Here is a 12,010-nt window from a genome sequence, read left to right as displayed (position 1 = left end):
TCTCCCAAATCCTGAGGAGGCCACAGGGCCACAGAATATGTCTGGTAAGACATTCAGTATGTAAGGGAGTTCTATGGACTATTCTTGCAACTTTGTGTGTGTGTGTGTGTGTGTGTGTGTGTGTGTGTGTGTGTGTGTGTGCATTGTATGGCATGCACGTGTAGATGCCAGGGGTCAAAACCAGGTCTTACTTCTAGCTGGCTGGCCAGTGAACAACAAGGCTCTTTAAACCACCCCACCGTCCACCCCAGCACTGATAATCCTAGCACACGCCATTGCACCTGGAATTTTACATGGGTGCTGGGGATTTAAATTTGGGTCCTTGTACAGTAAGACTTTACCACTGAGCCATCTTGCCGGCCTCTCTTGAAACCTCTCTGTGCATAAAGGCTGTTGAGCCTCAGATGTCAACTTCTGCCTTAAAACCGTACCCCTGGACAGAAGGAAGGCTGAGAGTTCAATCAGGTATTCCAAAGAGGATACCCTGGCTAGAATGTGCTGATGCCCCTGCAGGGAAGGGCTGCCTGGGAGTGGATGATGGTGCCCCAGGAGGATGGTGGCACATGGAACCCAGCAGGGAAGCACATAAGCTTTATTGTCATTCCTGATTAGAAAAGTGGGGCCTAAACCCCTGAGTCGGGGGCTAGGGCTCTTCCCAGGTCACTACTGGCAGGAGGTACCAGCTTGACCTGTAGCCCCCACGGGCATGGCTGCCTCTTACTGGCTGCCAAGCCTAGGCACTGAGGCTGAAACCAGTGGCCACTACTGGAGCTGACAGGCACTGACAGCGGTCCAAGGTCCCCGGGTTAAGAAACGGCAGAGGCAGCAGTCTCCAGGGGGACCCGTGCAGGCTCCATAGGAAATAGGGACGCTGGTGTATCAGCAAAGGGAGGGGCAGATCCTGGTCCTTCTGGAATGTCCTGAGACGTCGGCCTGTGCTGGCCCCTCGTCGAGCCCAATCATGGACTTGCCGCGTGACCTTGGTGGGCAGTGACCATTCTCTGGGCATGGGTTTCTGTGGGGCTGTCCAGTTCTAATCTTCATAGCCTTGCATCCAGTTCCCACATGCCTCAAGCAGCCACCCACACAACAGTCACAGCCAGGTGGAAGTCCATCTCTGACCATGGTCCAGCGGTGGCCAGCATGGGCTCTGGTGGTCTAGGGGAGTGATGCACAAGGAGAGAGATGTCTTAAGGGCATGGCAGTGGCAGGGGTCTGGACAGTTGGGCTGCGGTCAGGTAACTTTGAGGACTCTGGAAAGACACAAGAGAGGTGTGAGTGCTGCTAGGCCAACTGACAGTGCCCTAGGCTAGAGGGGGTGCTGAGGCCATGCCAGAGCTCGGGGGCATCAGGGCTACTCAGTCAGGTGTAAGGAACTGTCCACCATGGACAAGGTGCTATAGCCCCTTTCACACTGAATGCAATATTCCCGGGTCTCTGTCAGGACCTAAAGGCCAGGCCCATCATGGTGTCAAGAGCCAGTCAGTAGTGACCATGGCCACCCACCTAGTAAAAGCCACTATTCCAGCTGTCAGCAGCAGCAGACCATGCTGTCACCAGATACTTGAAGCCTCTGGAGTCAGCTCTGGAGACACTCATCAAGAGTTGAGGCTGGAAGGACTGGGACTATGTCCCCACGGGCCCTGGTACCCTCTTTCTGGCCAGATGACCTACATACCCAAGAAGCATCAAGGACTACATTCAGGTGTAGTAAGTGGGCTGGTCATGCCACAGGTGAGGGGCTAGCCAGCCCAGAACCCACCACACCCGATGAGCCTCCCACGGTGGTGATAGCAGCAGGTCTCAGCCTCCCTTACCAACTCACCTGGGTGTCCTACTGCCGGGGTGCCACGTCCATTACAGGCTTCTGGACCCCAAAGGCTGTAATGAAGATGTTGACCACCACAATGATGAATACTAGTCCTGTGGCCAGGTTGTTAAGGAAGTCCAGCTTGGCATGCTTGGCTGGGTTGTTAAGGTCGTACTTGACTGTGGGTGAGAGGGAGAAGATGCTGCCTAGAGAAGCCTGGCCTGGATGAAAGTGTCTAGGGAGTGTGCTGGGAGAAATGTATAGGGTTCTTGGCCATATTTAGGATTTTGTTCCCTATTGAAAAATTGCCTGTTTTGCTCAAATTAGGCATACCTTCTATATTCTCCACTTTGTCCAGGCAGGCTATGTGCAGAGGTGACCACACTTCTGGATGCCGAGCCAGGCCAGGTTTCGTTACAAAGGCAAAAGCGCTGAACTCAAGGGCTCCAGTTTACAGACCCTCCACTATACCTTAGGCTCTGCTACTATACCCATTTCACAGGTACAGACCATGAAGTCCCAGAAGGGCCCCTCACTAGCCCAAGGTCATAGTGCCAGAAAGCAAATCTGGGCCCTCCCTGTTCCTGATGGCATCTTCCACTCTCAACAGGCACCAAGGTTGCCCTGGCAACCCCAGCCCACTTTCCTATCTACTATCCATCTATGCCTACCAAAGGAAGTGGGTCATCTGCTGAGGGGACATTCAGTGACTAAGTTTGGGAATTAGTGGTTATAGTCTACATTTTGGATTTTTCACTCGGAATCAGAAGAAAGAGTTGGGCATCCTGTCCATGGAGACAGTGGTCCAGGTCCAAGGTCACCTTCTGGGCCCAGAATCATCTTATCTCCAAAACCACTGACTCTCTCCATTCTTTATTCCAGAGTCCTCTCTTTACCTCCTGCTCCAGGATCCCCTCCTCACCTCCCAAGCCAGAGTCCCTCATCACATCTTGACCCAAGGTCTCCTCCTTGCTTCCTAGGTAAGGGTTTCTTCTCTGTCACTTGGGGAACTTGGCTGCTCTTTGTTACTGGACACAGGCAGCAGAGTCAGGCCTGAACTGGTCTAAGAGGGAGGACTGGCTAGCAGAAGCTACCACAGGGACCCAAGGAAGCAGGTACCCGATTCCCCCTTCCCCTGCACTGCCCCACCTTCCTCTGCTTCCAAGGCGCAGGGTCAGAGGGGAGGAGCCAAGTATTTGAGGCGAAACCACTACAAACACCCCCGCACCCCATACCCACCCCTCACGTATCTCCCTACCCATCCTTAGGGCTGTTGGAGCAGCCATGGGCCCTACCCAGGAAGATGAGAAGCACGCCCACTCCAATCTGCAGCACGAGAGAGATGGAGATGAGGACCACAAGAGGCACAAAGAAGGCAAAGTCGTGGCCCTGTTCCACCACGGCCTTCAGCTGCGAAGCGTTGGCCATGAGCAGCGCGATGTCCAGCATGCTCTCTGCCGCGCTCTTCTTGTTGGCGTAATGGTTTACATTGATGGGCCGGTTCCTCCAACCCCAGCGCGGTGGCTGTGGGGAGCAAAGTGATCAGTAGGGCAGGGGCAACTTGGGGCTCTGGGGAGAGCTACAGGGAGAGGTCAGGAAGGGGTTCCAGGTCTCCCTGGGGCTGTAGGGACTTGTCAAGGCCCCTGGAGGTAGGGCTTCTGATGTCCCAACCCTGGCAAGTGCTTGTTACTCTAAGGAAATTCCCTGGGGTAAAGTTCTGGAGAGAAGGAAACCGGAACACCAACCTCAGCACACACACATACGGGCCTCCAGCTGAGAAAGACCATGGCCCTCACTATCCTGTGCAGAAGGTAGTCCTCTTGGCCTGTGAAACCTGGGCCTCCCCTCCCCGAGTCTAGGTTCCTGCCTGGTATCAGGAAGAGAAGTGAGGTGGGGGTAGACAGGTCCCTGCATGCTGGCCTGGGCTTGAACTAACCTTTCCTGGGCTGAGCCCAAAGGTCTGGTCAACCCTGCCTTGGCTCACCTCCCAGCCCCAGCCTCCCCCCCCCCCCCTTAGTTGACCTCACACACAGATAACACCTCCAGCTTCAGCATCACCCTACAGGATGGTCTGGTCACCCTGTTTAGCTCCAGCTACTTATGGATATGTGTCACCAAGAGCACACAGCAGGTGCTCAATAGATGTCCCACCATCCTGTATGCAGTAGAGCAGGATGTCTGTCTCCTGAATTTTCATAGTAACGACAGAGATATAGTTCCAGCTCTTTTCAGGGTAGGCGACCCTTGATAGCATCCTATCTTCTCTTAGGGTTGGTCCCAGCCCCTGCCCCTCCCTGGAGGCGACTTCCTAGGTCACCTCTCACCTCTTATATTGCCAGTCACAGGGGCTTCCCCTTCCAGATACCCCCATGCTCTGAGGTTCTTTCTGGAGGCCTCTGCTGTCAGGGTACCTCCCCTGGTAGCATTTGGCTCCCCCTGTCACAAGAGGTCATCTTTCTAGCTGGCTTGCCTCACTCTAAAAGTGGCTGGTTTTCTCTTTCCACAGAGCCAGTCAGCTCTCTCAAGCTGCCCTGGTTGGGCCCCTTCTCAGCTACCTAGGAAAATCTCAGCAGATCTAGGCTCAGCCCTTTGTCCACTGGTGCCTCTGAGCCATCAAGACCTGAATTATAGTCTCCAGGGAGTGGGCATGAGGCTGAAAGAGGTGGCCAGGGCCCGCTGTTGGCAGCCAGCCACCTGGGGCCACCTTGAAAGATCCTGTTTCTAGACTCATGAAAGATGCAGGGGATGGAGGCTGTGCTGTAGGGCTGTGGGGGAAGGCATCCACTGTACTCAGGTGACTGTTGCAGGCTGGAAAGCCCAAAGCAAGGGCCACTGAGCTGACAGAGGGCAGGCCTTCACTTGGACAGTGTGTGTATCTTTAACCTGAAATTTCTTCTGAAGTCATGTATTCCAGAAGGAAGGCAGTGTGCGGGGTGGGAGGCACAGGTGCACTCTGCTGCCTGAACCTGGGCTGGAATGTACCAACCCCCACCTCACCCCTGCTTTCAACGTAAACTGCGCTTTGAATAGCAAGCTCCCTTTGGTCAAAATTCTTACTCAAGAGCACATTCCTAGTGTGTGAGTATGTGTGTGGGTATTTGTGTATAATTTTATGTGTATATGCAGTTGTATGTACTGTAGAAGTTACAAATGCATGGATGTACATAGGTATGCTTACATGCTCAAAGTACTGGGCGTGCATGTGTGTGCACAAGCCCACATGCCATATAACACATACATATAAGTATCTTCACATAAACACATACAGATAAATATGCCTACGCATGCATGTATGCACACATAAACACAGAAAGGAGAACTTTTGATCACTTAGTTGGTGGAGAAGAGAACTCCACCAACTCCTGAGAAGGGATGAAGTAAAGCCATAAATAGCCCCAGGCTAAGCTTGCTGAACAGCAGGAAGAATTTCTTTTGATTCTGGACCATTTAAATATTTCGTGACCACATGGTCACAAGGACCAGATACATGAATGATCTGCCTCACGTCCCTAACCTCACTCTGCCCTCAGCACTGAGTCACAAATGCCTATGCCCCTACTGGCCTCACTCAAAGGGCAACTGAGGCTCTGCGTCAGAAGCTCCTTTCCAAAGCCACACAGCAAGTGGGAGCCAGGCGACAATTTGAACCAATGCTCTGGGGCTCAGAGCCCTGGTAGCTGACACTCCAAGGAGACAGTTCTCAAGGGGCTCTCTCTCTCTCTCTCTCTAGTTCAGGACAGCTAGTCTTGCTCAGTCTCTGTCTCAAATATGCCATAGGGCTTGTGGACTTAATACCCTGAGATGGCTCAGAGCCCTTGGGACCAACAGAGGCTACAACCCACCAGCCATCTGCTTCCTTCTCAGCCTGTATGATGATGATAAGGGTCTCAGGCCAAGGGACAGGCCCAAAGGCAAAGCAGGCCTTTGCCTGGTGTTAAACTCTGCTTCCCACAGCCTGGCTCTGTGTCCCCCACATGTTGCAGATCTGCCCATCTTCATATCTGGGGATGCCCTCTGGGAAACCTGTCTGCCACTGAGTAACAGGATATACTATTCTCCCCTGGGGATCAGGATACGGAGGTTTCAGGGGCCTTGTAGGATGCCTCCAGGGAAACCTAGGATATAAGCTCCACACCTAGGGCTGTACCTGCACACATACCATTGGTGTCCACTCTGGCAAGGGCTCCTGAGGCTTCATGCAACTGGGAAGGAGCCTAATCCTGGGGTCTAATCCTAAGATATGCTGGTGACTGCCACACAGGCCTCTCCCAGGATATACAGTAGGATGGATCCAAGGGTTGCTGGGCCACCCAGCCACAGATCAGAGAGCCCTGTGGGCCTAACTAGCTGCCTGAGCATGCTAGGAAACCCTTCCATGCCTGTGCCAGTGACCTGGGCAGATCAAGGAGAAAACACACTGGTTAGTATGTCCCAAGGCTGGCAAGAGTTCCCTGAAACCTCAGGGCAGCTGGTAACTGACATGAAATAGGCTGTTTTCCTCTGAACACCAAGAAGGAACATTGTGGAGTGGTCAGCACATACAGGGAGCTGCACTTGTGAGGGCCTGGGGTCACCTGATGGTTCATGGCTGAGGTGGGAAGGGAGTGGGTACTTAAGGGCTGCCTTAGTCATAACATAATGGGTACTACGGACCCCCCAAAACTTGGATGGGGATCTATGCCTATCAGTGTCACCCATAGATCAGGATGCCATCCTTTAAACACACACCCTGACATTCCCAATCTCATCACACCAATGGCCAGCAGGGTGACTGCTTATCAGTAAAATAAGCAGGAAAATTCAGGGGATTTCATACCATGGTTTCAGAGGCTATGACCTGTTGGGACATGCTGCATCTAGTGGCAGGGCCAGGACATAACTTTAGTCGATGTATGGCTCTCCCCAGTGACAGACTTCAGTCAGTGAGCAATATCAGCATACAAACAAAACCAGAAACAAGAAAGGCCAGGGCAGGCACACAGGCTCTCCATGAGGCCAACATGCTGTCCTAGGTGACCCAGAGGTCTAAGTCTAGGTAGATCTTGGATGGCCCCAACATGGACTGCTCAGAGGCCCTGTCACACACCAGTAGACGGTGGGGGTTACTGTGGCATGGGGGCAGGAACTGGGGACCCACCCCTAGGCCAGCTCCAGCAGGAAGCCACCTGTCCCTGTCAGAATCTAAAGCCCAGACTTCTGTGCCCCAGGCTACACTGTCCTTGCCCAGGGAGCCTAAGAAGCAAGACAGAAGTGTCTCCTGGTTCCACATATGCATTCCAGACAGGAAACCCCAGTGAGGCAGCAGGAAGCATGGGAGGCGGGGTCCCCACAGCAGACTCACTTCCTGTGGCTCAGAACTGACCAGGAGTGACCCTGAGGCCCACTAGGGTGGCCTTTAGAACTTGGCTAAGATCTGACTGTCCCAGGATCTGCCAGGCAAGCAGAAATGAGGAAAATAGGAAGCTTCTCCAAGCAGCTGAGGCTGGGCAGAGGGAACAGCAGTGTACAATGTCATGGCCTGGAGACCTAAGATATGACCATTGGTACCTCAGCCTGGGTTCAGTGAGAGGTAAGAGAGCAGTGCAGACACCACAGGGCTACGGTCCAGCTCCATCTCAGCCACCTCCCTCCTGCAGTGCCTAACATGAAGCTGCCCCCAGCATCATCGCATGGGCATGACATTTCCACACTGAACTGGTGTTTACTGTTTCTCAGCTGCCAGGTAAAAGTGAGCTAACTCACAAAAACTGCCTCAGTCTGTGGACATTAACGAGGCCTTTAGGTAATCAGCTCTGGGGCACCTAGCATTTGGAGGGCATGGGCAGAGAGAGCTTTCCTAGTCCTGTGCTTAAGAGGACCCAGCAGGGAAACTCTGCTGAAGCTCAGCCACCCAGGAGGTTGTGGCACCCCTTTTTCCAGAGGGTTAACTATGTTTCCCTTGGAGTTCCACCCTGGGGATGGTGCTGTCCTTCCTAAACCTCTGTGGGTGACACCATGAGAGTGTCTCCATAGCTAACACCACCCTGTACTGTACTCTGCTGCAAGCATTTCCTTTACAGCAGCCATACAGTTTTAACTTAGCAAAAGCATTGTCACCACAGCATTTCATAGATGATAAACTGAGGCACAGAGTGCTGCCATGCCATGCCATAGAAAGTTGAAGGTTGGGAAGGGCACTGGGCATTGAGCAGGGCAGCCTTCAAGGCTCGCCACACCCCAGGGAAGCATCCTCTCCCCAGTGACCCTAGACAAAACCTCCCACCCAGCCCTGGATGTCCTCAGTCGTCCAGCCTCTGGTCTCCACTTGTACTGTTTCCTCTGCCTTGGTGCTCTCCCACTGAACTAGAGGGCCAGATCCGTGTCCCTCCAGCAAACCAATGCAAACAACTCCACCACAGAGGAGCCTTCCCTGGCCTCTGTGCTCACTACCAACCACCATGTCAGGCAACCCTGCACACCCCTGAGAAGCCTACATTGCTGCTTTCATTCCCCTACCCGTGATCTTCAAAGAAGTGGTGGAGATTAATCTCCCTCTCTCTTGTTCCCAGAGCCAAGACAGTGACTCCCGAGCCCCCCCCCCCCCCCCCCCGCCCCAACCCAATCTCTCCTGGGGATATATGCTCAGACTTCTCTTAGGAAGCACAATTCATCCAGCTGTCTGCAGAGCTGAACAGATAGTACTGAAGGAAAGACACAGCAAGGCAAGGCCAAGGGCTGGAGACAGGCAGAGTCCTGCTTCAGACCAGCTTCTAAACCACCTGCCCATCTGTTCCTGATCTGCATCCTCTGCCCCTAAAGGCAGAGAGAGATCATTGGTTTTTCCATTTATTTAGTATTTATTTATTTATTTGTTGGTTTGGTTTTTAGTTTTTCAAGACAGGGTTTCTCTGTAGCTTTGGAGCCTGTCCTGGAACTCACTCTGTAGCCCAGGCTGGCCTTGAACTCACAGAGATCCATCTGCCTCTGCCTCCCGAGTGCTGGGATTAAAGGCATACGCCACCACCTGGCCGGTTCTTCCTTTTAAAAAGACATAAAAAAAAAAAAAAAAAAAAAAAGGCCAAGAGAGACGGAGGGCCCTCCCCAAGAACACAGCCAGGGTGTCCCTTGCTTCCCGAGCGCTCACAGACTTTGACAGAGCCCACAGGGCTCAGCTGGCACACCTGAACGAGTCCAAGGCTCTCTAGTGCTGTTTTCTCCTCTCATCCAAGGACAGACACCCATGCTTCCACCTCTTGCTCCTCTGGTCCCTCCTCCCTGAACAACACTGTTCCCACGGTATGGGCCTGGATCTGGGCAGAACGTCTCTGTTCCAGACTATTTTGCATCATGAGGACTTGTGGAAAATCCCAGCCTGGTGCAATTCCCCACCCCCACCTCCGAGGGGGGGTGTCGGAAAATGAAGGAATGTCCAAAGTCAACAAGTCACAGAGGGCCAGAGGGCCATGCAGGGTGGTACTAGTGAAGGCTGGGCTCTGGCATGCTCAGGCCCTGCCCTGGAGGTGGACTATGAGGTGAGGGGTGAGGAAGGATGATCCCTCAACATGGGCATCCGACCACTGCTGTGGCCTTGGCACAGCAAACTCTGGGCAGGTCCTTTCAGTCCTAGAGTAGACACCTTGAAGGCTGAGAGGGTGACGTTCTGTTTCTCATAGGCAGGTGACCGCAGCAGGGGCACAGCCTTGGGTTTCCCCTATCCCTGCTGCATGCAACTGTGTGGTCACCGTGTGGTGGTGACGTAGCTGTCTGCCTGGTGCTGGCCTCCAATCAGGAGGCGGTGACTCCCTCTCCCGCCCACCCCAGGGCACGCAGGAGACAGCTCCGAGGCGCTGGAAGTTGGAGGGTGGTGTGGGAGGAAGGAGAGTCCGGGAGAGGGGAATGCCAACCTCCTCCACCCGAGGAGTGGTGCCAGCCAGACGCGGACTCTGTACAGCGGGGCGATGGCAGCACGCTAGACCGCCTGGCGCCTCTGCCCACCTGCTGTGCTGTCCCCAGACCCACCACTTGCTCTCGGGACAGGTCAAGCACGACTTTGCCCCGGAGCAGCGGTCACCACCACCACCCTGCAGTGCGGACGCCGCGCACACCCGGCCCGGACACCCACAGGTGCCCGCTGCTGAGCCGGGCCCAGAGAGGGCAGCGCCGGCCAAGGTCACACAGCGGCCGCGGCAGGGGGTGCTGGGATCTTACCGAGGCGTCGGGGGAACCGGGGAAGTCCGGGCGCAGGTCACCATTGAGCTCGTGTGCCTCGGCGCCCGACTCCATGGTGCGGCCGCGGGCCGCCCAGCACACGGCCTGAGCGCGCTCTGCGCCTCCGCCGCGGGCTAGGGTTGAGTGCCCGCCCCCGGCCCGCCCCGACACGCCCCCCGAGCTCCGCCGCCCCCAGACTCCGCCTCCACCGGGGCGGGCCCAGGCCTAGAAGCATGATGATGGGACCGCGTAGGTCCAGGATAATCCCTTTCTGGTCTTGATGTCCCCAATTCTCAGGCTCCTTCTGGATGGCTGAGGCAGGTAGGCCGGCGTCTGTCCTCGCGATGGCTTCAGAGAGTCCCCAGGGACCCCGTCTCAACATCTCTGATCAAGCTGCCCCCGCTCTGAGCTTTGAACCTGAGCACTTCATCTTTATAAAGTGGGGCTAAAGCGTGCCCATTGCTGCCCTCTGGTTTTCCCCTGGGCAGGGCGCACCCTGAGGCAGTAAAGTCCCAGTATTTGCTAAGTACTCAACCCAGGAAAATGGTGTCAACAGTTACTCTGGGCCACTTTGGCACGTGGCTTTCCACTCCAGGGGCCTCAGCTTTTTTTGCCTGGAGCATGGAGATATGATTTAGTGCCTCCTGCACATTCTAGAGGACCAAGGGAAGAGGCCAAGAGTCCCCCACTCCCCCCCCTTCCCCCAGCAAGACCACCACAGAGCCCATATCTGATGCAAAACACAAAGGGATTTATTGATAACAAGCAAGCCTGGGCTTGATCTGTGTTCAACACACTGGCTAGCCAGGTGAAGGAGGATGGCCCTGAGCGCTCAGGGTGAGGAGTTTTTAAAGGGAAAAACTGTAAGCAGGGTGGTATAAGCCTTAGCATCATATGATTGTGTGAGGGTGTATGACGTTTGAATTTACTGGTAGGGGGTTACAGTTATCATTTTTGAGCAGGCCTGGACAAGTCTCAGGCTTTGAGGCTTTGTCCTTGAGCTGTCATGTGGTCCGGCTGGCCTTGAACGTTCACATTGACCCATGCACACAGCTCTAAGTTGGTGAGACAACTGGCTGAGCCTTAAGCAGATAGGAAGCTACTGCAAGGACTGTCTTTTGTTCACAGCTCTCCTAGAAACTGCTTGTTCAAGTCTCAGGAAACTGAAATCGAGGCCTGATTTCTGAGAGAAGACTGAGCAGCCTGTTATGGCATCTGTTTGGTCCTTTCAGGAAGCAGAGGGGATCAATAATGTAGCAGCTTCAGTGTCCAGAGGGAGCTGGCATCATGGTCCTGCCTGAATCTGTCACTGTGTACTTCAAGGGTAGAAGGAGCTGTTGGACTACTTCAGGCTTTGGCTAAGTAGATCCTTGTGTCCTAGCAGCATGTCCTGAGAGTTCTCCTAGCCTAGGAAGCCAGGTGGAGTATGGCGGAGAGAGGTCGTTGTCTTCCAAGGAGACACCAGATGAGGGAGCTGAGATTAATGGCTAGCTGCTGTTTTTTTTTTTTCTCCTGACCTTGACCTTGTTCTCAGGCCCCACTTCTCTTTACATTCTCGACTGGTATTTGCTGATACCTTCCTCCCCTAACCTCTCAGAAGGAGTAAGCAGACCATGGGACTCTTGGGAAAGAGTAGGTGGGCCCAGAACTAGCATTCTGCGGCCGAGTGGCTCACCCTCTCTCTTTGTACCTTCTGGAGTTTGCTCAAGGCCAAGTAAGCCTGTTGGTTATTGTCCTGTTGTTGTCTGACAGCCAGCCCCCCCCCTGCCCCACCTCCCTACCACCACCACCAGAAAGAAGATGGGGGATAGAGAGGTTAAGAAATGGTGCTTGGCCTGTGGGTGGTGGTAGTGGTGCAGGCCTTTATTTTTTATTTTTGGTGTGTGTGTGTGTGTGTGTGTGTGTGTGTGTGTGTGTGTGTGTGTGTTTCAAGACAGGGTTTCTCTGTGTAGTTTTGGTACCTGTCCGGGATCTCGCTCTGTAGACCAGGCTGGCCTCGAACTCTGCCTCCTG

The 12,010-nt window shown here is 54.1% G+C and overlaps 1 protein-coding gene across 2 annotated transcripts; it reads right to left on the bottom strand.

The window, feature by feature from the left end:
• Positions 1 to 574: 574 nt before the first annotated feature.
• On the bottom strand, positions 575 to 10,149 carry Ninj1 (ninjurin 1). Of its 2 annotated transcripts, none has more exons than XM_036186773.1 (4): positions 9,998 to 10,149; positions 3,106 to 3,334; positions 1,826 to 1,989; positions 575 to 1,253 (listed from the first exon to the last, which is right to left on the bottom strand). In XM_036186773.1, exons 1-3 carry the CDS (start codon positions 10,070 to 10,072, stop codon positions 1,835 to 1,837), a joined length of 459 nt encoding a protein of 152 aa, XP_036042666.1. In that variant the 5' UTR covers positions 10,073 to 10,149; the 3' UTR covers positions 575 to 1,253; positions 1,826 to 1,834. The 2 variants fall into 2 exon arrangements, with proteins under 2 accessions (XP_036042666.1, XP_036042667.1); XM_036186774.1 differs by having other exon boundaries at positions 575 to 1,158.
• Positions 10,150 to 12,010: the final 1,861 nt, after the last annotated feature.

Source organism: Onychomys torridus, chromosome 5 (assembly GCF_903995425.1).
Source record: "Onychomys torridus chromosome 5, mOncTor1.1, whole genome shotgun sequence".
Taxonomy (NCBI): Eukaryota; Metazoa; Chordata; class Mammalia; order Rodentia; family Cricetidae; genus Onychomys; species Onychomys torridus.
The sequence above is the reverse complement of the archived record's forward strand: the minus strand, read 5'-3'. Positions and strand labels throughout refer to the sequence as shown.

Excerpts from the sequence above, each read along its gene's own strand:
- Ninj1 (XM_036186773.1), bottom strand. The coding sequence starts at position 10,072 with ATGGAGTCGGGCGCCGAGGCACACGAGCTCAATGGTGACCTGCGCCCG. Across the intron at positions 3,335-9,997 it reads CCGGTTCCCCCGACGCCTCG|CCACCGCGCTGGGGTTGGAG; the intron begins GTAAGATCCCAG and ends TGCTCCCCACAG. Across the intron at positions 1,990-3,105 it reads CGTGCTTCTCATCTTCCTGG|TCAAGTACGACCTTAACAAC; the intron begins GTAGGGCCCATG and ends TCTCACCCACAG.